Raw genomic sequence first — 25,881 nt, 5'->3', positions numbered from 1 at the left:
TAATCTCCTACTTGGGAAAGAGTGACGGTCGTCTTATATCAAATCTACCGACGCACTTGTGCCTCGAATTGTGTATGTGAGCTTGGCGGGAGGCTGACGGTCCGCCCTTTGGTTTCACCCAGTGAGGTATATGGCTAGATTCGTATACCTTCAGGAGGCCAACTGATCGTGACGATCCCTGAGATGCATGGGTACCAAGAACCATGTAGGCTTCTTCTGACGCGTCTCAAGAAAAGTTGCGTAACAAAATTCTTACCCTCATTCATTTGGCATGGCAAAGGCACACTGCCTGGCATCCTCGGCCCGCCCTCTCATCATCTCGTGCCGGGAGACCTGTAAAACACGCCCCTACACTCAGCCACCGCTACGCCGGACGCGTTTAGAAGAGCTTCATGGAGGCGGGACATTAGCGTCAAAGCAAAAGTGTCAGGAATGGGCGGCACTCTCATTGGCATGCGTGTGAAGGCCGGGGAATGAGACATTTCGCGCTCTAGCGTTGTGGCGCTGGGCAAATGTCGGTGCCTGCTCCCATTTATTGCTTCCATTCAGCCCTTACCCCTAGGAACTCTGTCAAATCTCGACGTTCTCATGTCAACTCTCTGCCTGGTGTGGCTTCTTCATGTCTCATGGGACATCTGCCTTGCCGGCTGACGGACTTTCCTCGTACGCCTCTTAGTGGGTGAAAGTGTCAACGCTTCGACGATCCGTGACACCGCCGGAAGAGGCAACGATGGGAACGTGCTGGCCAACCCTGAGGGCAAACACACGACGAACACCGCCATGTTGCTTTGACTGTGCGAAAAAGCTGACATTTTCTCTAAATCGAATTCAATCCGATGTCCGGCGTATTATGGCATTCCGCATGGTATCCTCCCTCCTTGCCTCAGCTACAATCATCCTGTACGTCATTCTGTGTACTCATTTTCCATCTTTTCGTCCCGGTTCTTCTCCAAGGTTCGCATGAAACAAAATTGTCCTTAAGATCCCTCTGATGTTCGGCTTTCTAGCTCGTTGGCTTCATACTCCCTGACCGCCTTCGAATGTCGTGCATAAGACTCAAATATCCCCATGAATGGGATAATCATTACGAAGATTGGGACCAGCTGGCTGTAAACAACCTCGTCCTCTTCATTATGGACCTTTTGGTCCATCTTTTTGTGCCCACGGACCCGATCATCGATGAGAGAATACACCCCAAATACAAAATAAATGGTGAGTCCAAACAGGACCCCAGCTTCAGACGCAAGACAGTACCAGACGACCAGAACCGTTGACTTCAGCGTCTTCAAAACTCTGTTTTCGGTCCACTGCTTGAACACCACTTCCGGGTTCAGAATATTGACTGTTTGACCTTGCTTGTCGATGAGGGACCCTCTGATGTGGTCCATCCAGAAGATACGACCACTTCGCCAGGTGAGGAAGATCTGTACTGCATAAAAGTAGGCCATCAAAACCATGTTAGTCACCATCAACCTTAGAGCCCTCCCTCCCTTAGGTTCGCTCAAAGTGCACTTCATCGGGCAGTTTGGTTCAATGTTGTACATGTCCTTGTAGCCAGTACCAAAGAACGCAATTTGTAGGAACGCAAATGTAGCGGCCATCAATGTGATCCGTAAGGCTCGAACGAGACGTGCAGCTGTTTCGGTATGCTCGCGACTATAACGATGCGGGTGCGTCTTCTTGACGCTGTCTCTCATGCTTCGAGTGACCGCCAGCGATAGTAGGTGGGAGTTGGTGCAAAACCACGCGAGATCAGTGATGATCAAAGAGTGGTAAATCGAGATTGTCCCGGTGGCTAGCTCGCTGAAACCGGCGACTAAAACTGCGAGTCCAGTCACAAGCTGAAGGTCGCTAAAGGTATTGACGAGGTCGTAGGCAACGAGAGATTGCAAGTCCGGGCTGAATCCCTTCCGATGCATGAAGTGCCGAAGAGGCTCAGAGATGCGTTTGCGAACATATCGGTCGACTGGATTGAAAGTCTGCCGTCGTTCATTGGTATGACCTACTAAGAGGCAGTATATCGACAAGCAAAGGGTGATAAAAGCAGTGATGGCGAATGCGATCAATACCTGGACCCAGTGAATAAGAGTAGGATATAATGGATCTGGAGTTCTGAAAGTCATGACTTACACCTTGCCCCGCGATATCTGGCTGAGGTTTCATATTCGGACAGAAGCAATTTTTGAAGTAGCGACAAGGGTTTTCATTGAAGGTGCGGACGTCCACTAGATAGGTCGCTGACATATCATCGTCGGGGTCATCGAAGCAGTCCACAAAAGCGTCTGAGAAGTACTCGAAGTTTGCCTTCATAAACTCCGTAATGTAATCAGGCGTCACAGCATGATCAGACGTCATAATGTATGATTTTCGAGTATTCAGATTGGACTTCTGATCAAACTTTGCCTTCTGCTGTTGTGGGTCTTGGTACTTGTCAGATGAGATAGCAATGACAAGGGGACCGGGTAAGGCATTTTTTTATAGCTTGGCATCAACACAAGAGTCCAATTGAGAGTTACAACCATATCACGACTTGAAAATTTTGTTGAAAGAAACTGACAGTTGCACAACGTGGTAGTGGCCAAGTGCCGGTAAAGAGCCGCGCGCCAGCGCCGGCTCCGGCATGTTTCAACGCCATGGCTCTGCCAGGAGAACTTACACTTCAGCTCTGGGCCACAAAGGCCCTCATCTAGAGGCTGAAGAAGGCTGAAGAAGGCTGCACTGCTTGCAACTGGAATTACATGCCTGGCTTCCGAGCTGAAATCCAAAGGACTATCATGTCTTGTATGTTTCTTTCTGCCAAGGACCACTTGACGTGAGCGTCGTATGACTGAGGTGATGATGGCCGGAAGCCTGATCCCGTCGGTGTGGGGCGTGTCGATCCCGGCCGGTACGTCCCGGGACGCAGGCAACGGCGCCGGTACCCAGGCACCTTCCGGTGAGGACCTTATCAGATAACTTTAGGCTACCCCTTTGGCCCTGTAGTCACCAAGCTCCGTCAAAGCCCGAGATTAAGGGGGCATTTACCTTGAGTAGGTAGGTAAGCGCCTCACTGCTTAAACTGGAGCCATCCTCCCTGATTGCAGGTTCTTTGACACATAGCCCCCACGTCTCTGGCCTCCGATCCTGGACCAAAATAGTCCCCACGATGTCAAGACTTGATCACGCATTCTTCTTGCAGCAACACTTTCCTCTTGCCGCATATTGCAACCGTGCATGCCGCAAGAGGAAATGGTCACATGATTCATCTAGCTTGATTCGATGCTTAAGGTCTCGGCTGAAGTCCTTGGAGGTGGCCAAACTGTTTATTTTGCCTTTGAACCTTGGTGTAAGTCGGTCAGAACTGTGGGATCATAAAAGTCAAATCAGCAGACGATTTCGCACCAGGTGCGCCTTGGTAGACCGCAGCGCGAAGAACACTTAAGTCTATAGAGGAGCAGAAGGGCTCAAAAAAGTCTTCCCCGCTCTGAGTAGTTTGTGTCTTCGGGCTTTTGATGCTACTAGCATATGGGTTGAGAAGTTCAGTATCTCATCATTGGGACTGTGTTGAAAACCTCTGACACATCCTGGGATGATATGCTTTTGGGCACTTGGGGCTGTCGACATTGTCGGCTTTGAGTGGAGTGAGGAGTGATCGAGACTTTTGTGTGCTTCTGATGGTTGGTTATCATCCAGGAAGGCTCGATATAATCTCCACCGTTACTAGAGTTTCAGGCTCGTATTTGGGTTTAGACAGACGGGAACGGTGATGAAATCTCGACCATGGAGCAGCTTTTTCTCTTGATGGAGGAATGCATCAGACTCGTGAGGTCGAAATTTGAGTTCTATCGTCTTACTCCTCGATTTCTTTTCCCTTGTAGTCTTTTGCGACATCACCTCCAGATGCCAACAATACATTCAACATGGCACAGAGGGGTCCGTCCATGCTGACAACTGCGGCGTGCTAGATGACATAGTGTTGCAAGTTCGTCACCTCACAGAGCTGCGCTGTTGTTCCACAATCCCGAGAACATTTTGAGAACGACGGCTGTAATGCTGCTGAGGCGTGCAGATACCCACAGCACAGTAGTGGCGATGCGTGTTTTTACTTGTTCAACGCAAGGTTGCCGTTGTGGTACACTTCATCTTTCTACATGTGCCAAGTACCTATAATGCCTAAGGCCCTAAGCCCGACACTGCATATCGGAGCCGAACTCGGCGATATCAAGGGTGCTTGGTTAGATACAATCTTTTGATCCGCATCTTAGACTATTCTCGAACGATCAAAAACATACATGAATGATACACCATCCACCAATGGCGTTTCTGATGACCAAGTCCCGAAAGCCTAATATGTTGATACAGCTCAACGTTGATAGCAATTTCTCGATCGATTGGCCAAAGCTTGTCATGTTATCAACTCAATTTCTACCTCGGTTGAGAGCTTACTTTCGTGTGACATTGGTCAATGGTTACAAAAGGCTCTTGGTCCCTACACTCTTGCTGAAGAATTGCCGGTAATCTCGACCTTTCAGTTTGCAAGGAATCTTTGCACAATGGCAGCAGTATCCCATCCGCAGTCGTACACTGGCTTGGAGCTATGGAACAAAGATCAAGATACCGTCTACGCCCTCAACCGCGGCGACCTCGCCAAGGAGCGCCAGAGGCTCGAGTACAATCATAAAAACATCTTCCTCCCTCTTTGCGGTGGTCTCTGTCCCCAGCAAATTCTGACACATCTCAAAAAGCAACAGAACCCCCGGGTCGCCGAGATCGCGACTGGCACCGGCATCTGGCTGAGAGACATAGCCCAGTTGCTTCCCTCATCCGCCGAGCTACGAGGCATCGACATGGACGCCACCAAGTTTCCGCCTTCATCGACCTTACCTCCAAATATCTCTCTCTTGCAGCACAATGCTTTGAAGTCTTTCCCAGAAGAAATGCGCAGTTCATTCGACATGGTACACATCAGATTGATTGGGTCTGGAATGCGGAAAGAAGACTGGGCGATCTTGGCTACTAACGCATTTACACTGTTACACCCTGGGGGATACATTCACTGGGAAGAAGCAGGCGACACGTCATGGAAGTGCGTCCCACCTAGCCACGCTTTCGACGAGTGGTCTAGGATTAGGTTGCTGTGGTCGATCAAAGTTGGCCGTAATCCATTGTAAGTCCTTCACAAAGCTCTCTGTTTAGACACAAGGTAGTCTTGGTATTCTCGTTCTGCGGGCATTGATAACCCGATACAGCATGCCCGCCCAACTTCCCCTCGTGCTTCGAGACGCAGGTTTTACGGATGTCGATGAGAAGGTCTGGAGCACTTTCAGCGTTGAGGGCATGATGCGGGAATCGATGAGAAAGATAGCCACCGAGGTTGCTAGGCCTGTAATGCTATCTATACTTGAATCTGGAGGCGTCGACACTCTCCAGACTACCCAAGACATGGACAGGCTCGAGTCTGAGATGAAGAGAGATATACAGGACGGGGCGTTGATTGGAGTTTCTTTAACCTGGTTCTGGGGTAGACACCCCTGAGGTTACACAAGAGCTGATTTATGTGTACTAGGTAGTTCGAGATTAGAAAATGTTTTTTCTCAGCCGCGTACCTGGAAATTAAAGATGGTATAAGTACGTTTTGTTCAAAGACTGGAGAAAGAAGTATGCCACAAAACGAAGGTTTTCGAATTAGAAGTACTACTGATTTGGATTCTTGAAGAGTCATGAACATGTATCAAATATCAACGATAGATACATTTACCTTCTTGAACAACACTTGGAATTCGTCTTCAAAAACTTGAGAAATACTGATACACTAAATGCGTGTATGATAAAACTTAGCTGACTTATCTTAGCGCAACGTCTTACTTCGTCTTTTCGACTGACACTTGGAACCACAAAACTTCAAAACATGCTTGCGGTTTGACGCAATGCAACTGCGCCGGGAAACAAAAGGTAATCGACGTTGGCCTGATTCGAACAGACGCTCCCGAAGGAACAAGATTTCTAGTCTTGCGCATTAGACCACTCTGCCACAACGCCGGTTATCCATCTTGCGGATGCAATGTGGTGTGGAGATGTGAGAGCCAGGCCAATGATGAAAAGAAGACCCCACGCATTGCAGACCCATGTGAAGTGAGGTGGGCGACGACAGTAAGGCACAGGCATGCTCTAAATTACCGGGAACAAAATTTATTTGAATCTTACATCTGTACAAAAGTGTTTCTGAATGGTATAATTTGACGTCTTATGAATGGCTATATCCCCGGTGTCATGGACGTACGACAAAGTTGTGGGAACATCGACAACTCTTCTAGCTGTTGGAACCCGTGATTAAGCTTGATTCCTGGCGGCCCGGTTAGTTCAGTCCGATTCATGCGTGAGCGAAGGTTGAAGCAATGGACTGGAAATTCCTGCAAGTTAACAAAAGAGCTTACGAACATTGGAGGTACTACATGTACCTAGACTGGCAAGGCTGGCACGCGTGACGCTGGTAAGCGTTTACCAGGTATGCAGCTTTATGTATCGAGCGTACTTTGACGCAAGCAAGAGCTCTGGATATGGAAGCAATATAATATGCAGGATGATGTCTCCTGTCTTAAAGCCGTCAGGGGAGAAATTTCTGCAAGGGTTGCGAGCAGAAAGAAGTTACCGGATGGGTGCTTCAGAAGATGTTATGGTGGCGCACCTTGTGATGTGCCAATACCGAAAACCTACTGAATTAACCCTCGACTTCACACTCTCAACCGTCTAGCGGCGCATTCGAAATAGGCAGAATATGCCTTTGGCACAGTAGCCACTCCAACGTTATTTCATGCCCGCCAACACCTTAGAACTACTCCCCAAATTCTCGCAATGCCATATATTCACCGAAAGGCACCTCAGGAGCCATATTGAACTTTGCTCACATATGAGCCCCGTTGAACTAACATCTGATATTTGATGGGACGAAATTCACTCCGAGACCCCTGGTGGTTCCGAAGTATGATACATCATACATAAAGTTGCAAGCTTCCCGCTTCGCTTTCGATTCCCTGGCCTTTCTCATAGATGTAGCTAAAATTCCTGACCTTAGGCACTTGTCATAGCTCCACACGATATCGGCTTCAACACATTCTCAACAACAATGCCGGCTGACAACTCGGATTAAAGCCCGCAGGCGAGACTCTCATACGGAGCACCCAAAGTAATGCGTCTTCGCCTCTCTGACGGAATATGCGCTCCCACTCTCGCCTTCTTTACAGAATCGGAGGACGTCGACACAAGAACCCTCGAGACTCATCTCACCAGAATCATCAAAGCAGGAGTAGCAGGCATCGTCATTCATAGCTCCATCGGCGAAGTAGAGCACCTGACAAGAGAAGAACGAAACACCATGATCAGGTGCGCTGCTGACACCATCCACCGAGAATGTCACGCCGATTTCAGTAGTCACAACCCCCCATTGATCGCCGCGTGCGGAACACTTCAACTCTGCAGGGACGCAGCTGAGAGCGGCGCGTCTCACGCATTGGTACTACCTACAAGCTACTATGCCTCTTCCCTCGACGACGATGAAATCATTATCCAGCACTTCTACGACATCGCGGACAAGTCTCCCATCCCGATTGTCATTCAAAACCCCCCGATGATGACAGCGGGACTGAAACCCACAGCTCTTACTTTGGAGGCCCTTTGCCGCATCGCGAAGCACCCCAATGTCGTCGGCGTCACTCTCGAGGACATTAACTTACCATATACATGTACAATCGCGCGGGCGGCATACGACTTGCCCGAAGGGTTCTTTGTCGCCGGCAGTAGCGCCAGATACATCCTACAGCACCAGTTATTCGAGGCGAAGGCGGACGGAAGTAACGGAAGTATCGTGGAGCTCGCTAACCTCGCGCCTTATACGTGTGTGCGCGTCAGGGATCTCTCTTGCCGGAGGAAGTTCAGTGAGGCGGCACGTCTGGAGGAAGACATCACGGCAGCGGACTTGTTCGGTTCTGTCAAGGGGATCGTGGGTATGAAGGCGGCAATCAGATACTGGAGAGGTTATGGAGGTGTGCCGAGGAAGCCCTACGCCGAGCTGTCGCCCAAGGAGCTGGAGGGTGTGGAAAATTGGATAGGTGGGCTGAACCAGGCAGAGACAGAATTGGAAGCGGAAGTCCATGAGATGGGGTTAACAGGATAGACATGGTCAGGCTCTTACTTTCCAAGACAGGTCGGATGGGTTCATTTTCATATTGACGAAGGAGTTGAAGCTAAGCGGCTTTTGGCTTCTTGTCAGTTCAAAATCTATAGTTCTTTCAATGTCAAGGTAGCGAAGGTAGCAGCACTACAACTATCAATGCCACTGTCCACATTGTGACTGGGCATATTGAAACCTCACATAATGGGTCCGCTTCCAAGGTTACAATATCACTGAAGTAGACCTGCGATCAACCTGCCAGGCCCACATACTTCCTATGTAGCCGGCTGACTCGCCTCATTTGTTGTATTGTTTCCCACGATGATCTGAATACCCGGTGCTTCCTCCGTTACGTCACGATGTAGTAAGATAACAAATGCTTATGTAGTCACCATAGGTTCCAGTTTCTAAGGGCAGTAGTATACGCCCGGCGACAATTAGCAGTACTCGCATTCCCTTTTAGCGTGGTTGGGGATGACCGGTCCGCGTAATGAGAGTAGGCCGCATGACGCTTGACGGACAATGAGTAGGTCGCGTCGCGGAATGTTGAAGAGTGGCATTAACCAAGTTTCGAAGAAGTAAAAGTAAAGAGGTGCAATATGTGAGGATGTACTGAGGACTCGATGAGACGACTGTTATTATCCTCAGGAGGCACCCATCTCAAGAGGAAACGCCGCGGGACACGAGGCTACGGCTGGTTGTCAACATCACACCGAACCACTACGACACGTGCTTTACTCTTGGACTTGTTGAGTGAAAATGCCGAACAGCTTGAATTCAACCTGTAATTTCAGCATCAGGTTATGGTACAGACTTTGATTACCTGATGAGAATCGCCAAGTGACCGCCGCGCTGAGTCGAAGAAAGCCGGTATCCGCCCGGCAATTACAACATACACCTCCGGGGCCAAGACAAGGCACGGACAACAGAGCCGATCAGGGAGGCCGAAATGGCGACTAGGAGAATGAGATTCCGGCCGGAGCCATAGCTAGGCCTGTCCAGTAGCGCCGTCGCAGCTGCAAGGGCCGTGTCAGATTGAGCGCCGGGCGCGAAAGACGGATGACGCGGCATCTGAAGGTGGGACTCCATACTCATAGCTGCGCTGCGGCCGGGGAAGAAGTGCACTGCCGATTCAAGCATAATCAACTTAAGACGGCCTAAAATTTGCGGGGATCGTAAGTACAGCAATCAAAACTCATGACGATAGATCTTTGGATACTCTGCTAAGGGCAGCACTCAACGAACGTCGCCTGAGTCAAGACTTCTAGCGAATCCTTCACTGAAGCGAGTGCTAGAGCCTCTGAGCAGCACAAACTCATCATGTAGACAAACTGTATAGCATGGCATGTAGTGAGTAAGCGCCAGGAGTCGACTGTCCTATCGTGAGGGCCGATTCTGCCCTCGGGCTATGTAAGTCTCACTTCGCGCTGATGATGTCTCTACTATGGCAGCCGGCGTTTGAATCGCAGACTGATTCCGTACGTTCCGTACGTTCAAATTATATCTGAGTCTCCTCCCTTGTATTCATACAGAAATAAGAAAGACTCGTCAATCTGATGTAGTAGTAAACACCCTTATCTTTGAGCCTGCTTGGTGTGTTGGCTTAGATACAAGTCTCATTAGTCCCAGGAGGTAGGTAATTAGATGGACGTGATGTAGGCGGCTTCCCGCATGAATCTCATCGGTCCTTCCACGCATCATCCACACTACACTCACGGTCAACCTTTACCAAACAGCTCCAGTCGATCTAGAAGCTTTCTTCCAGCCAAGCGCCCGGCTTCATGCCGGGCCGCGGCAACTGACGACATCCTGCTGCATCCCGAAAGCCAAAAGGTCCACCGTCCGACCACCAAAGACCGAAAATGAGAGGGGGGAGACTTAAAAGGACTTTTGCATGATTATGTCATCCTCACTCGGCCGATAGAATCGGTCACTGACCGAATCAAGCAGATGGAGGTCTTGGGGAGGCACAGCGGGAATGTGGAGGGGCCTCAGCTCCTGTTTCTCCATCTTTCATCCCATGAATTTAAAAATGCATTTCATCTCCCACATTCTCCGTCGCATAAACAGCTGGAGCCATGTTCTTCGCTTGTCTATCCGCGCCCATCCCCTTTTCCCTTCCTTGCTTCCTTCCTTCCTCAGAATCCTCACCTGTAGGTAAAATTCAAACGGCCCAATCTAACGGGCTCAGTTCCGTTCAGGAGGAGCCTAGGAGGGGGGGCCGAAGGGAGGGGGGGCCTGGAGCCTGTGCCTGGTCTGGCCCAGGTACCCGCTGATGGGACAAGGTTTAGCGCCCCTGACCCTGCCTCGGATCCACGATGTGGGCACGGGGGTGAGTTTCAATGTGTTCAGTTGATGATCGGACGAAGAAGGCGAGAAGAAGAAACGAGCCCGACGAGCGCCCTGCCTGGTAATACCTGGCCTGGCCGCGGGAAGTCAGTCTGCACACCGACAATCAGCCAAGCCGGGTACGAAAAGCAGACACAAGAGAGAACCACTTGGAGGATTGGGAATACGTTGGCGTATTCGAGTGACGCGCGCCATAGAGTGGCCCACGACCTGGGAGCCAAGTCGGGTACGACGGAGCCCACACGGACAACGGGCGTGGTCTGAAGTTGATGAAGAGATGCGCTGAGTGCCATGGCCATGAGACGTGACTGCGCAGCGAGTGCCAGAGTGATGCTATCTACGCGAAGGAGCTGGTAAGCTGAAGTCGCACCAGAGAAAGATCTCATTCTATGTGAGATTCATCCAGATTGAACGGCATTGTACGGAGTATCGCGGTACCGTTTACCAGTCGGTAGCTAATTCCGGGCGACGATCACTGATGCGGTCAAGTCTCGACTAACACGCTTCGCCCTTGCTGGAACTTCAGAGGGGCGACGGGCAAGGTAGGTCAGGCTCACTCAGCTCCAGTTCACATCAATAAATTGCCAACAGTCGAGATTGATCCACGGAGAGAGCTTCTCGAAACAGGCCAGCTACCCGCACAACAACTCCAATTTTTCCCAAGAAGGAGGAAAAAATGAAAAACGTGGAGAGCGACAAACATGATCTGTCATGCCCCTTTAGAGACAGGCAGCTTCCCGACGAGCGCATCGACCTTTGATTTCTCGCTTACAGGGACGTTCCAGGTCGTAAAGATCCTCATATGATCTCCCGTTGAGGTCATCGAAGATGCGAGAGGCCGAGGAACCGAAGATGGGACGAAGAATGGACTGTGATCTCTACCGCAACGACAGCAAGCCCGACTACGACAACGTGAACGAGGTCGACCGTCCAGCGAATCGAGTACTACGTACAGCAAGGCGGTGGGGGTCATACGGCGGAGCCGCCTGAAAGATGCGTGATGGCGCCGTTTCAGCCATCCCGGTTCAGGAGCGAGAAGGGTGAAGCAAGGATCATGTCAGACGGTGTCGTGCGGCGTGCACTCCCCCTCCCCATCTCTCTCTCTCGATTCGACCCGCGTCACTTCTCTTGGGCGTCACGGCGTCTGCGCAGGAATGTCAGCCAAAGACGGGCAAGACTCGGTCTAAAGAGTGTCCACCTAGCCTCACTCAAATTAAACAACTGGGCGACTACTGCCCGTTGTGGGAGCCCTGCCCGTCATCCGCCCAATCGCTGCCATTCCCTCCACATGGAGCTGACTGGGGGTCGTTGGCTGCCATGTTCCAGGACCATGAATGGATCACATCTCTAGACTCTTGGTGGCCGTCTTGGTCTCTTGGAAGGCTGTTGGAGGGTTACTTGCTGGTGTCCATCCGTACTCTAGAGTCTACGCAACACCGTCTCGCCCTGTACCTGACTGCCCAAGGCTGGCCTGAGCTTTTTCTCTTCTCGTGCGTTCTGCACCATGAGTCCATGACCATGCAAGGTACTATCAGTTCCCCTGAAAGCTTCGATCGCAACAAGCCGTCTTGCATAGATTGCTCCGGGTCCGTGGCTGGGTCCGGACTGGGTCGCCCATGACACCCACCACTTTGACGGCAAGTCGTAAAGACGGGTTTGCCAGTCGAACCGTATAAGACCATCCTCCATGGCCTTCAAACTCTTCTTGTCGTCTTCTCTGATCTGATCTCCTCGTCTCATTCCAAACTTGTCCGAATTTTCATTCACGTTCATTCTTTCAACACTCTCTTTACAGCTGTGCTAGACACAAGCCATTCTTTTGAAGCTTTTTACAGAACATTGCAAGACAAAATCCCAACCGTCAAACCCTCTTTTTATACCACAAAACAGACCCAAATCTACCGTGTAGAACTCAGTCAAAATGCAGTCCAACATCCTCACCGTTCTCTCCTTCGTCGCCGCCGTCTCGGCCCACGGCAAGGTCACCTCTCCCACTCCCCGCCCCGCCGGCGATGCCTTCAAGGAGGCCTGCGGCACCACCATGTGGAACACCGAGCAGTCCGACCCGTACGGCAACATCCAGGGCCTCGCCCAGCAGGCCGGCAGCAGCCTCGACGCCTCCAAGTGCGAGCTCGCTCTGTGCAAGGGCTACAAGTTCGCCGACAACTCTGCCAACATCCAGAGCTACACTGCCGGCCAGACCGTCGACTTCAAGGTTGAGATCCGCGCTCCCCACACCGGTGTCGCCAACGTCTCCGTCGTCGACACCACCAGCAACTCCATCATCGGATCTCCCTTGATCTCCTTCACCAACTACGCCTCCACCAAGACCGGTGTCGCTGCCAACAACACCGCCTTCAGCGTCACCCTTCCCGACTCCCTCCCCTCCAACTGCGGCACCGCCGGCAACTGCGTTCTCCAGTGGTGGTGGGACTCTGCTGAGGCCGGCCAGACTTACATGTCTTGCGTCGACTTCACCTCCGGCTCCGGCTCCGGCACTGGCTCTGGCTCTGCTACCCCCTCTGCTGCTCCCACCACCCTCGTGACCTCAGCCGTCGCTTCCGCTACCCCCTCCACCCCTGCCTCTGGCAGCTCCGACCAGGCCGCCGACCCCGTCTCCGCCACTCCCTCCGCTACCCCCTCTTCTTCCGTAAGTCTTATACAACCAACGTCCCATCTTTCCGAGGCTCTTTCATCATCAGAGTAGAGTTCGGATTGAAACAGTTGCAATGTGGTTCACAATCAGCTAACCTTCTCATTCAATAGGCCCCTTGCAAGCGCAACGCCAAGCGGGCTCTTCGCAAGCGCTTCTAAAGTGGAATTTAGAGTTTTAGAGTAGACAGTCGGACTCGCATCTGATACCCGGTCAGCCTTTTCGAGACGAGACGGAAGGGACGAGAGAAAAGACGAGATGACTCGGAAACTCGCCTTCCAAAGTTTCATATGATGGGCTTGACCCCAACAAAATCCTGGGATTTGCATGTTCTTGTACAAAGTTTCGCACACTTCAATGTTCAATACTTATTCTTCACCCATTATACCCTCCCTCTCGCACCGACATAATCGTGACAATCTGCGTCTTGACGTGAAACGTTGTGTCTCGGTTCCTGGCGACAATGACCGAATCCGAGGAATATGAAGGCGACGGGTTCTTCAATTCTTGATTCTCTCCCCCTCGTCTGATTTTATCTTTCTTGCGTAATTTGTCAGCTAAATTTTGTCGTAGGTTTACCGAGTCAGGTATACCAACGTCCCAACTTCCATCCCACCATCCATTATACCATACCACCACGTGTAACTCTCCTCTTCTTTCAGACCAGATGCACAACATAACCACGTCCGAACTGGCGAATTTTCGAAATGGCTAGTGTGGTCTGATGCGGAAGTCATCACAAGTCGTTCAAAAAAACTCCACCAAAAAAGACCATCCCTTACGACGATCGGCTAAGAACCAGGGGTGCGTAAGGCGAGGAAACATCGCGGGAATCCACAGCTGCAAATCATATCGCGGGGGAGTCGAAACTTTAAAAAAACTGATAGGAAGAGCTTTTCCCTTGCAAAGATCCCGCCTTGTTGATCGCTGCTAGTAAACGCCCAGAAGGAGCTTTGTTGCATTCGGCCGGCTGGGCACTTTGTTGCGGATAACAGTTTGCGTGGGCAAAGGCCGGTGGGAGAAGTTTAAAAAAAATCACCCAGCGCGCCAAGTTCAAGAGAAATTTGGAAAAAAAAGAGGACGCCCCAAACTTAATCCGTACACCCCTTCTCTGCGGCATCCGTCCGAAACGAAACATAAACTATCGGAGACGGGCGGCCGTTGGAACCTTGACAAAAGACCGGACGGGCAGGCTTCCCATGCCTCTTCCGATGTATCGGACACCGTCAACGACCGCCGACTAGCAGGCCACGCTGGCATTTATCAACTAGCAGCGGAGTGAATTCGAAAACGCAAGTCCTCTCTCTGTTTCGCAGATCCCGTCCGTCCAAAGCTTGGGACTGCCGCCCTCCATCGGTGATTGACGTCGATTTCCATCTCTTCTTCTGCCCGCCGGCAACCGCCGAGTCATCAGCTGTCGCAGCCCTACCGGCCTGGAACTTCGGACTGGCTGGGGAGTCTTGGCAAGTCGGACCAGCTAGCACCCGCCTGGGCGACGACAAGACACGGACATCCTGCAAAGGCCGCGACGGCGGCGGAATCCAGCCAAACGGCCGGGTCAGGGACGTTGCAGAGCGTGGGCGAAGATCGTCAGCCATGCCCGCCCCGGGGATGTGGTTGGGGTTCTCGAGGGAAACTTTGGATACCTGGAGACTACGCTCCAGTCCGGGACTAGGGCTGAAAGAATTTACGAACAAACGAAACGTTTACAGGCCTCCCGACGTCGATCTCTTGGAGAGTACGAGGCAATGAGTTCGGCAAATGAGGTCTCAGACACTTGGGTACCTTGCGGCGACAGAGTTCACTGAGAGGAACACAACTCCATGTACTCACCCAGCCCAACTCTGCAGCTTCTCAGACCTCCAAAGACGGCCGCTAGCACGCCAGATGGAACTCATGACCTGAAGGGCCAGACTACGTGGCTTCCTCAAGGCGTTGCATTCATCAGTATTACGGCATCGACGTTCACAAGTCGTTCTCACTTTACCTAAAATGAAACGACTCTCCCCGACATTAACAAGGCAAATAGCTAGCGAACCATGGGCCCCAGAGTTTGACTATCAGTTCATAGCGACGACGCCAGTGTAAGTATGGGGCTACGCCGTTGTAACGAGGCCAATTCATCGTGACCATAACATCGGTTGGAGATGCACAAGCCAGATTCAGACAACTCGCTTGGTCACCACAGGCAGAGACCACGTTCAGGGTGCTTGGGGTCAACTCGTCAGCATTACAAATCACTATGCATCTGCAACTCCAGTGTATCCGTAACTTACTGGCGACAATTAGTAAAAGGGTTGTGAAGCCTATCTTTGGCTCAGTGTCAGCTTCACCAGAGGGGATCGGTGCCTCACAAGTCAAGTATTACTCGTAACATTTGGAATGTGGCATTCGTTCAGAAGTACTAACGCGTGCCGTCTTCGAGTCGTGGTTTGACAAGCAAGTCAGCCGCAAGCCCATAAATCTTGGAGATCGCAGGGTACTTTACGCCAAACTGCGTCTTGGGTTGCAGCTCGTCGTCAAGCATAGAAAGGAGGCAGAGACAACCTTCAGGCACTGCATCTGGTCATGCTTGACTGCACATTTCCGTCTGAGAAGTCCGGTCATGCTGCCGGTATCAGTCATCATACTACTATGTGTGATGGAGGATTCTGGTTTTGATCAGACGGATGTATATTCAGTGCTTGTGTCCCAATATTGCTGGTCTTACTTGCCAAACTCTCAGAGTAAGGTAAGTTAGTAAGGATGTAGTGGCACGATCACGGTGCCTTGATATCATCGTGGAGAGCGGCGATGTGAGTGAGGCAACTCGACCAACCATACGCCAATGATGAATGGCTCGGTAGACCCCTATCCTGCTGCTCCATCTTCTTCGGATGCAGTTCCTCGAAGACGCGAGTTCTCCTTTTATCACGACCCTTATTTCCTTCGCAATAACCTTCTGAAAATTCATTCATCAGCTTTGAAAGCCATCCAGGATATTTATGAGAGCACAGTCTAGCGTGGGTGCCCAATTCACGCAGTGACATCAAGAGGACAGCATTTGGCAACTCAATGTAAGCGCCTCTAGGATAGAATCGGCCACGACATGACGGCAATAACACAAAAAGCTAAAATTTCTTGCCGCTTCGGTGCCATGTTGCGGAATCAAGTCGCATGCATCGGTAGCAGCCGTGATGGTGCTGGGCGTTGATGGCCGAAAGGCCCCGCACTTCGGCCGGAAACTCCGCGCCGAAACCGGCGGTCCGGGTACAAACACTGGAAACGGCCCCGGGCGCCGGGACAGTTGTGAACCTTCAAGCCTGCGCTAGCCAACAGAACTTCCGTGTCACCTGCTGTCTGCAATTTGTAGAGAGAGAAAAGAAGCAGTAAGTAAAAAGAGTCATTTCTTCATCCTAACATCTTCACCCGCATACCATCAATCTCCAGAGACACAACTCCCACCAGAATCATCAAAATAGCCGACGACCGCCTTCACCCACCGGACGATACCCGACGCAAGCTATCACCATGAACCAATCAAATCACCCCTTCAAACCTCCACGCTCCGATTAGGAAGGTCCCACAAACCAAAAAAGTTGCCCGCGGCATCTGTCCGACAGGCAAATCCATCCCCATAGGACGATTGCATGATAGCACATCATTGCTCAATGCTCCCCTTCTCTACGGAGTACAAATCTCCCCTCCCGTCCCATTGGGGGGTCCCTCCGACATCTCCGTATCGGCACCGGCCTCGAACAAAACACACTTACTCGCTGGCAGCTACTCCCGGCCCCCCGACACCCGGCCTTCGGCAATGACTGGGGTGCAATGCCGTTATCAATGAGAACCCCGCCAGACTCCTATCTCGGCGGGGGAAAGCTGGGAGGATGGCAACCGTTAGGAGCTCATGGGGTTTAGCTATCACGCAATGAGCCCGGCACGGCATAAGACTGCATACATAATGACGTTCACCCAGTCCCGCATGGCAGCCTCTTGCTATAATTCCTCCCTTTCCCTCAATTTTCGACGTTTTGCGGAGTCAAGTGGTGGTGATTGCTAGTCCTACCTTTGACCATAATCCATCAACAACCATCAGCGCCCCGGATTGCGCAAGCTCACAAGCTCTGGATGATTGAGTTGGTACATCATACTCAATCCTGGTCCTCAATCAGCACCAAACATAAGACATCTCCCTCCAGAAACCGAGTCCTCGGGACAAAACCCCTCAGCCCAAGATGCGCTCTCAATTCCTCCTAACCCTCCTCTCCGCCAACCTCGCAACCTCCTCCTCCCCACTCTTCAACGAGCCCCAGTACCCCTTCATTGAAATCGAGGACGTCCCCGATCCCATCACCAGTACCGGCTCCGGCTCCGGCCCCAACCATGCGGCCTCCTCCTCCTTCAAATGCGACCTCCCGCCCCCCGTAACCCCCTCCGACGGCCTCCCCTCCGCCCGCGACCTCTTCACCTCCAAAGCTGCCGTCCAGAAACAAGTCGAGCGGCACGCAGCCCTCGTCCGCGTCCCGTCAATCTGCTACGACGACCTAGGTGACTTTGACAAGGACGAGCGCTGGAACGTGTTTTATGAACTTCATGATGTGTTGAAGAAGACGTATCCCGTCTTGTAAGCCCTCCTTCTATTCCCCATGACTTCAAGACTAAAAACACACATGAACTGACAAAACCCCAGCCACGCCCGCTCAACCCTCCAAAAAGTAAACACCTTCGGCCTAGTCTACACCCTCCCCGGCTCCAACCCCTCCCTCAAACCCCTCCTCCTCGCAGCCCACCAAGACGTCGTCCCCGTAGCCGACACCGCCACCTGGAAATACCCGCCCTTCTCCGCCCACTACGACGGCGAATGGATGTGGGGCCGCGGCGTCTCGGACGACAAGAACTCCTTCACGGCCCTTCTCTCCGCCCTCGAGACTCTCTTGTCCTTCAAGGACACCGACGGCTCCGACAGCTACGCCTGGACGCCAACCCGCACCATCATCCTCGCCTCCGGCTTCGACGAAGAGTGTTCCGGCGCCCGCGGCGCAGGCCACATCGCAACGCACCTCCAACAGACATGGGGCAACGACAGCATGGCCCTCGTCCTCGACGAAGGCGGCATGGGCCTCCAGCAACTCGACTCCGGCACGCTCTACGCCCTCCCAGCCGTCATGGAAAAAGGCCACGTCGACATCTGGATCAACCTCCACGTGACGGGCGGCCACTCCTCCGTCCCCTTCCCCCACACCGGCATCGGCATCGTCTCCGAAATGGTCGTCGCCCTCGAATCGAACCCCTACGCCCCGCAACTCACAACCTCCTCCCCCCTATATGAACACATGGTCTGCCAGGCTCGCTACTCGCCCCTCGCCCAGCCCAAAATCACACAGCTCCTGGAGGAAGGCGACCTCGACGCCCTGGCGGCGGAGCTCATCGCCATCGACAGGCCGACGCACTACCGCCTCCAAACCTCGCAGAGCGTAGACTATTTCCAAGCCGGCCAAAAGATCAATGCCATGCCGGAAAAGATCAAAGTCGGCGTAAACTATCGCGTCGCGCCGCAGAACAGCATCCCCGAGATCCAGCACAACGTCGTAAAGTACATTAGCGGCATCGCCGAAAAGTACGGCATCAAGATCAAGGCGTTTGAGGGCGACGAGGAGTACGCAAAGTACGCTGCGCTGCACACGTCAAAGGACATTGGGTTGATGAAGAAGCTCGAGGATGGCGTGAAGCCCCTGTACGACGTCGACTACAACGGCACGCTTTTCCTCAGCCGCACCCAGGCGACGCTGCCTGCGCCCATCTCGCCTACCACGGGCCCGATCTGGGATCTCTTCTCGGGAACGCTGCAGTCCAGTTTCCAGTTTGACGGTGGCAAGGTTGTTCCCGTGGGCGAGCTGATGACGGGAAACACCGACACGAGGCACTACCTGAGTATGTTTTCCATTAGCGATTCGTATTAAACCCGGAGATGTAGGCGACGAGCTAACAAAGGACAGGTCTTACACGCAACGTCTACCGCTTCGTGCCCATTCGCAATGGGTACACCATCAATGCCCACACTATCGATGAGAGAATCAAATTCGACGCGCACATGGAGATCCTGAGATTCTACTACGATCTTATTCGCAACTTTGATGCCGCGGACGTATAAATAACTTATGATCATGAGTGGCACCCCCCCTTTAGAGAATGTGTGGAGAGCAACGTTTGGTCTCGGTCACTGTGGTTCAGTTTGGTCTGTGGAGCGAGGAAGCAAGTCTCAAGCACATGAACCGATAATGTGATATGAACAAGATAGTATGAATTGGAATCGAAGTCTAGATATGCAAGTGATTGTGCGGCATCCAGTCTAAGGGTATGCCTGGGTATGTAAAAAAATAACATGCTGAAAAGGTCCGAGGTCTTCTAAGATAGACCACTATTATGCAATAAATTTATCAAACATTAGATGTTTTCGACCCATCAATTTACTGTCTGCGTGACCAGAGGCCCGCCAGTAGTAGGCCAGGCCACGGCAGTCGATAGGGCGTACAAGTCAAACATGCGTGGTCCGCCACAGTAGTTGTTGGTAGCAGTAGTCGTCGTGAGCACACCGTTCGTCGAGAATGTGCTGACGCTTCCGTAGCAGTAGTCCTTGCAGGCACCGCGTCCAACCAGTGACGTTACGGCGGCTCCGTTGAATTCGAAGTTGCTACCGCCGTAGCACTCGTGGTGGTATTCCATGAACACATAGGATAGCTTGGTCGTCGAGGTCGGCGAGTTGCTGAAGAGCGAGTTGGCGTAGCCAATGCAAAGCTCGGGTGTGCCACTGTTATTGGCGAACAGTCCGGGCAGTGCGTGTCCCGCATTGCTATCCTGGAAGCAACCAATGTAGTAGTATCCGTTTGTGGGTGTGGCAGCCGGAGCGGCAGTGGTGCTGGCGAGAGAAGAACTGCTTGCTGTGGTTGATGCGGGAACAGTCGGTACGGGAATGGTTGAGGAAGAGGATGTCGGCGGCGCTGCGGAAGAGCTGCTGCTGACAGAGGGGGTTGTCAACGCCACGACGACGGAGCTGGATGAAGAGCTTGTCGAGAGAATGGAGGAGCTGGAGCTGCTAGAGGACGAGCTAGAGACTTGCGAAGAGCTGCTGACAATGGGCGAAGAAGACGACGAAGATAGTGCGCTCGAGCTGGACGAAACACTGGCAGTTTGTCCTGTGAATGCAGCCGATGTGGAAGTAAACAATAGGCTGCTAGACTGGCTGCTGGAGGAAGAGCTTGACGGAAGAGCGGACGATGAAGATGAAATTAGCGAAGCAGAAGAGCTCGAGCTCGCGATCGATGAGGTAGTCGATGCCACTATGCTTGAAGACGAGCTGGAGCTAGCCGGGGAAAACATGTAAAGGTCCAGACGCCCACCGGCACCACAGTATTGGAGCGTATTGCCCTTGCAGAGCATGTTGCAGTCTGTCAAGGCAGCTGGCAATGATCCAGCGTTCGTGGTGTTGCCACAGAAGCATTCGCGTGCGTATTCAATACCCATGTATTGCCAGTTGCCGGCAGAACAGAAGGTGGCGCAAGTCTCGACAGTCATCGTATCCGAGGCAGTGAAAGCACCCGTCAAGGCGCGAGTGTTGCTGCCTTCAGTCTGGCAACCCAAGAATTTGTAGTTACCAGCTTGGGGAACATGCTGAGGGGCAGAAGGAGCCTTGTTCGGGATCGTGTTGCTGTAGACCGACAATCTCGCTCCACCTCCGCACAAGCCGGTCTTTGAGCCAGCGCATGGCATAGAACAGTCTGACTCCGAGGCAGAAGTTTGGGACGCCTTGACATCCCAGCCGCAGAAGCACTCGCGGCTGTATTCGACACCAAAGTAGTTGAAAGCCCCGCCGTTGTAAGCCCCAGCGCTGCAGAATGCGGCACACTTGTTCAATGTCATATCATCTGCAGCCAGTTGAGTTTCACCCAGCAGGCGTGTGTTGTTGACGAGATCCTTGTAGCAGCCAGAGTACTTCCACTGGCCACTGATAATGGCTGGCATGGCGGAGTTGATTGGTGACGTGACCATTGTAGACGAAGGGCTGGAAGACGAGGTGCTTGATGAAGAGGTCAAGGTGGATGAGGCAACTGTGCTTGTAGCCGGCGTGCTGCTGGAAGACGACAGGCCAGTGGAACTCGAGCTGCTAGAAAGTCCTGTCGCGGAGGAGCTGCTAGAGATCGTGCTGCTGGAGGAGCTGGAGGAAGATCCGCTAGCAGAGGTCGTCGAGACTATGACGGCACTGCTAGAAGACACAATGATTGAGCTGGAGCTCGTTACAACAGGCGCAGATGAGCTGGAGCTGGAGCTGGGGGCGTTGAGAGAAGCGTAGAAACCGGCAATGTCGAATGAAGTGATGTCGGCGTACAAGCTCATGTGGCCACCGTCACCTCCGCAGGCTTGAGTATCGTCACCTGTGCAGTCAAAGGTGCAAAGGTTGAGAGACTCAGATCTGTACGTCGAGGGGGTCTTGATGCTGCCACCACACCAGCACTCTTGATGATATTGCACACCAGAGAGAATGTAACCCTTAGCAAGGCATAGAGTCTGGCACTGCTGAAGGGTGTTTGTCTTTTGCTGATCAGCCGTGTTGACCGAAGTCTGCAAGTTGCGGCCGGCACTGCTCGTGTCTTGGAAGCATCCAACCCATTGATAACGCGCGGTGCCGTTCGTAAGAAGAGGTCCGACCTGCTTCGAGACAACAGTTCCGGAGAAGGCGATGTTGTGTAGTCCAGACGCTTGACCAGTAGTGGGATCGTTACCGTCGGAGCTGATGGTCCACAGAGCGTTGAGAGCTTGAGACGGATGGTTGGGCTGGACAGGGGCAGCGTGAAGGCCTACGCTGCCGATGGCGCAAGTACCAGCTGCAACTTGCGTTCCCTCGGTGAGCTCGGCAGTAGGGTTCAGAGCAAATAGCTGAGACGTCGCAGGGGGTTTGGAGATGGTAATCGTTAAGGGAGCGCCACCCTTGTTGCAGACTCGGATTTGCTTGTCGACTGAGGTGCCAGCGAGAACATTGCCAAAGGCGACGCTGAAGTTTGTGAGTGCGTTCCAGTTGCCTGAACCGTCGGACAATTCAAATGTCACAGCTGGAGCATCGTTGACGGAGGCGCTCAACGTGAGGACAGAAGAACCACCGTTTGACCAGATGGCGACCTTTGAGGAGTAAGAACCAGCAGTGGATTGGAAGAAGCGGAGAGGAACCGAAAGACTCTTCCCAGAGTCCAAGGTGGACCCGACAGCAGGGAAACCCGAAGAAGTGAATCCAGCACCCAAAGTGCCGTCGCTGGTAAAGTTGGTGTAGGTACCAGCAGTGTTCTGCCAGGCAAACCCGGTGAAGGTAAGGGTGCCGTTGCCGATGTTCTGGAGCAGAGCAGTGGCGGTAAGACCATCGGGAGAATCCCGCAGCACGAGTCTTCCAAATGTGATGTCCGATGGAGTCGCTTTGAGGAAGGCTCCTTGCTTGACGACGGTACCCTGAACCGTCACAAAAGTGCTCGCGGCATAGTCTGCCGAGGCGTTTACAGCGAGAGTTATAGCACTGGTGAGGAAGCCCGGTACAACCTTTGCTGCAGTGTTTGAGAGATCCCAAGTCACGTTCAGGTTGAAGGATGTGCCCGCAGCCACCGCGCCTTGAGGGAGAGTCGAGTTGGAGCACGACCAGGACGCGTCAGCGACGGAACATCCAACGACACCAGCCAAGGCGACGTTGGCCTTGCAGCTGACAGTGGCGCTCGCGGTGGAGCCAAGTTCCAGGGAGCCAAAGTCGAGAGGAGAAGTGCAGTTGACGGCAGAGTTGACCGGTGCACCAAAACAGACGAGTTTGTTGGCGTTAACGTGGAAGAAAACTCGGCCGTCACCGAAAACGGGACGCTGGTACTTGTTTGTGCCTTGAGACGATGGAAGGGTGATGGGAACCATGACACCGTCCTGGGGAATAGCCTTGAAGGCCATGAGACCAGTGTTGACGTCAGTAATCCAAACGATTCCTGAACCAGCCTTGCCGTTGTCGGAGGTGACTGTCATTTGGCCGACACCAACACGGCCGGCAGAAATCCAGGTAGACTGGCCAGCAAGACTGAACTGCGGGACGCCCTTGGAGTCGAAGCCAAGCTTGTAGGCGACAAGGGCACCGCCGACGGTGGTCGCATAGATGTAGCCGCCCTCAGCAGGATAACTGCCGAAACCACCATACAGAGAGCCTCCAAGTTCGATAGTCTGCAAGACGCCGTCACCACCGTCTGAGGCCTGACGGAATCCGCCAAGGTTGTCGGCGTTCACGACATAGGTCCTGCCCTTCTTTCCTGCAGTTACGCCAATGCGGTTGACACCGGCTCCCTTGAAGACGGAACCGTCCAAGACAGCAAGGCCAGAGGAGCCGACATCACGGTCACCGGCATCAAGCGCGACGTAGTCGTAGGGCTGGAAGTAATCAATGAGAGCCCATTTGCCGGTGGCTGACAGCTCCATCTTGACGATACACTCATCGAGAGTCGACATGGAGATTCTACCACTCGCCGGAACATTGCCGTTGGCGTGTCCCTGTCCATTGCCAGCCACGAAGAAGACATTGTTGCCGATAGTGGGCAGACCCATGCCGCTCTGCCAAATACCTGCCTTGCCACTTCTTTCGTTGACAAGGTCGAGAGCCTGGGGGCTAGGCGCACCGGGAGCTGCCTCTGTCGCCCACATGCTCACCGGACCGACTCCTGGGGTCTTGCTGACCGATACGATATAACCGGTGTAGTTCCAGCGGCCGCAATGCGATCCGAATGCAGCAACAATGTGGCCGTTGAGCTCTGTCAGGGCTGGGCGCTGCAGGGCCACACCACCAACCAGATATCGGCCAGGGTCGTTGTCGGCATTGATACCGTCGATAAGAGTCGGGAAGCCGGAGACGTCCTCGAGACTGGGAATGCGAAGAGCATACATCTTATAGACTCCGTTGGCGGTGCCGGAAGTGGTTCCATCCCGGTAACCTTTTGAGAAGAGGTACATGATGTCGGTGTTGGGGTCGATGATGGGGGTTCCGGTAACGCCGATGAAGTCGGGAATATCACCACAGTTGCTGTCGGCGGCCAAGAACGGTGCTTGGAGGGTTCTCTCCATCAGGCTCTTGCCGGTCTTGCCGTCAAAGACACGGATGATGTTCATCTCGGAAGCGGTGATGACGAGTTCGGATCCGCCATTGGGGGTGTAAACCAGGGGCTTGGCAAGCCAGTTTTCCTTGGCATTGGGGGATTGGAACGTCCATAGGCTCTTGAAGCCAGAAGAGCCTGCAACATTGGGGTTCAAGTTGTGGTTCGGAAGATAGCCGGATTGAGGTGCATCCTGTAGGGGGGGAGACAGTCAGTAGATACTCGGTCAAATGCCCCCCATGGTGCTGGTATGCGGAGGTCTCGCCGGCTGCCGGGGGCAAGCCAGTGTAAGTGGGCATGGGAAAGCGGGACTTACTGCATCGCGGTATGAATCGGTAGAGGCAAGTGAAGCAACAAGCACCGGCAATGAAGCCAGCACTCCTAATGAGAGTCTCATGCTGGGCTGTTGAAGAATGAAAGCAGTTAACAATCGAATGCCTGCTTCGAGTATAACAGTCCCAGAAATGCCGCGAAAAGTGAATGGAGATGAGCACTTAGTGATGATGGCATGGTGGAATGGTTCGGGGCACAGGGCGGATAATAAACAAAAGTATGTGCCTGCCAAGTCTGCAGGCCAAGGTCAAGGTCTCAAGGTCTGAACAGTCTGATGGTAAGAGCCAGCCTAGAGGGCGACACAACGGAGGACGAGCAGGGCAGCTGTCGTCTGCTTCGAGACCGTTGTTAGTCGAACACATGGCGCGAGCTAGGGCCGGTCGAAGGCAGTTAGCCGGCGATGCAGAAGCCCCTCCCAGGGTGACTGCAAGTGCGAGAGCCTAGTGTACGGTGAACGGTTACTTGGAAACTGGAGTCTAGACAGTAGTGACCGTACGGCGTACGGATAGAGGGAGGTGAATCGGCGCATCCATGCTTGGGGCGGGCTGGATTTGGGTTGTTTCGACTGGCGATGTTGGGTTCCGTAGGGATGGTGCGGATAGCCAAGCCTAGTTTGATTAGGGCGAGATATTGGAGGCGCCAGAGACATTTCAGGACAAGCGAAAAAAGCACAGCTGGGTAAGCAGGGAAGTCTTGTCTTGGGAGGGGGTCGATCCGGCAAGGACCATCTAAAACACCATCAAGCGAGCGCACGCTCATGTTCTGAGCGTAGGACGCGTAGACAAGACTGGATTCGAAGAGGCCAAGACAGATGCATGGTCAGAGACCTTTAGGAACCAAGGGAGCGGAACGGGACCGGGCGCGACGGCGACGGCGACGGCGACGGACGGCTGTGCTCGACTCGCTGTGAAGGCATCAAGCACATGTATGGTGTTGGTTGAAGCCATGGGGACCTGGGGAGGGGGCCACAATGTGTCCGGACTGTCGGATGGATCCGTGGAGAAGGCCATGTGACGAGCCAGGATTAATTCGGATGGCAGGCCTCTCATCCAGAACAGAAGGGAAGCAAGACCATTGATTTTTCTGTCCATCTCTCTCTCTGTCTCTCTCCCACACTCCGTATCCCATGGCAGCACAAAAGTCCACTTGGATCTGGAGCTGTTGAGGGCTTGAGGCTGGTGACTCGTGAGGTTGGGTTCAGTCCAGCACATCAGCAGCCGCAACCGAAGCCGCAACGGTGTGCGCGCCTTTTGCACCTCAGCTGG

The 25,881-nt window shown here is 53.0% G+C and overlaps 6 protein-coding genes and 1 non-coding gene across 7 annotated transcripts; 4 read left to right on the top strand and 3 right to left on the bottom strand.

Annotated features, from left to right (window-relative positions):
* Window positions 1-494: 494 nt before the first annotated feature.
* On the bottom strand, window positions 495-2,429 carry BDP55DRAFT_653374 (uncharacterized protein). Its single transcript, XM_060574183.1, has one exon. It carries the CDS (start codon window positions 2,121-2,123, stop codon window positions 978-980), a length of 1,146 nt encoding a protein of 381 aa, XP_060433209.1. The 5' UTR covers window positions 2,124-2,429; the 3' UTR covers window positions 495-977.
* Window positions 2,430-4,255: 1,826 nt separating this feature from the next.
* On the top strand, window positions 4,256-5,599 carry BDP55DRAFT_653368 (S-adenosyl-L-methionine-dependent methyltransferase). Its single transcript, XM_060574182.1, has 2 exons — window positions 4,256-5,146; window positions 5,229-5,599. Exons 1-2 carry the CDS (start codon window positions 4,533-4,535, stop codon window positions 5,512-5,514), a joined length of 900 nt encoding a protein of 299 aa, XP_060433208.1. The 5' UTR covers window positions 4,256-4,532; the 3' UTR covers window positions 5,515-5,599.
* Window positions 5,600-5,936: 337 nt separating this feature from the next.
* Window positions 5,937-6,018, bottom strand: BDP55DRAFT_t87. The gene has a single exon. It is a non-coding gene; the product is annotated as a tRNA-Ser (tRNA).
* Window positions 6,019-6,883: 865 nt separating this feature from the next.
* On the top strand, window positions 6,884-8,292 carry BDP55DRAFT_653366 (dihydrodipicolinate synthase). Its single transcript, XM_060574181.1, has one exon. It carries the CDS (start codon window positions 7,166-7,168, stop codon window positions 8,147-8,149), a length of 984 nt encoding a protein of 327 aa, XP_060433207.1. The 5' UTR covers window positions 6,884-7,165; the 3' UTR covers window positions 8,150-8,292.
* A 4,124-nt stretch (window positions 8,293-12,416) lies between these two features.
* BDP55DRAFT_628823 (uncharacterized protein) lies at window positions 12,417-13,309 on the top strand (the record flags this gene model as incomplete). The annotated part of the gene is made up of 2 exons (XM_060571948.1): window positions 12,417-13,145; window positions 13,262-13,309. The coding sequence occupies 2 exons, from the start codon at window positions 12,417-12,419 to the stop codon at window positions 13,307-13,309; spliced, it is 777 nt and encodes a 258-aa protein (XP_060433206.1).
* A 4,056-nt stretch (window positions 13,310-17,365) lies between these two features.
* Window positions 17,366-19,281, top strand: BDP55DRAFT_546038 (peptidase family M20/M25/M40; the record flags this gene model as incomplete). Its single annotated transcript, XM_060568621.1, has 3 exons — window positions 17,366-17,754; window positions 17,821-19,061; window positions 19,127-19,281. 3 exons carry the CDS (start codon window positions 17,366-17,368, stop codon window positions 19,279-19,281), a joined length of 1,785 nt encoding a protein of 594 aa, XP_060433205.1.
* Window positions 19,282-19,592: 311 nt separating this feature from the next.
* On the bottom strand, window positions 19,593-24,680 carry BDP55DRAFT_628821 (WSC domain-containing protein; the record flags this gene model as incomplete). The annotated part of the gene is made up of 2 exons (XM_060571947.1): window positions 19,593-24,476; window positions 24,600-24,680. 2 exons carry the CDS (start codon window positions 24,678-24,680, stop codon window positions 19,593-19,595), a joined length of 4,965 nt encoding a protein of 1,654 aa, XP_060433204.1.
* Between the last annotated feature and the right edge of the window lie 1,201 nt (window positions 24,681-25,881).

The sequence above is a fragment of the Colletotrichum godetiae genome (genome assembly GCF_030913485.1).
Source record: "Colletotrichum godetiae strain CBS 193.32 chromosome Unknown BDP55scaffold_8, whole genome shotgun sequence".
NCBI lineage: Eukaryota > Fungi > Ascomycota > Sordariomycetes > Glomerellales > Glomerellaceae > Colletotrichum > Colletotrichum godetiae.
This window is presented reverse-complemented; position numbering and strand designations above follow the sequence as displayed.

Excerpts from the sequence above, each read along its gene's own strand:
- BDP55DRAFT_653374 (XM_060574183.1), bottom strand. The coding sequence starts at position 2,123 with ATGACTTTCAGAACTCCAGATCCATTATATCCTACTCTTATTCACTGG.
- BDP55DRAFT_653368 (XM_060574182.1), top strand. The coding sequence starts at position 4,533 with ATGGCAGCAGTATCCCATCCGCAGTCGTACACTGGCTTGGAGCTATGG. Across the intron at positions 5,147-5,228 it reads AAAGTTGGCCGTAATCCATT|CATGCCCGCCCAACTTCCCC; the intron begins GTAAGTCCTTCA and ends AACCCGATACAG.
- BDP55DRAFT_653366 (XM_060574181.1), top strand. The coding sequence starts at position 7,166 with ATGCGTCTTCGCCTCTCTGACGGAATATGCGCTCCCACTCTCGCCTTC.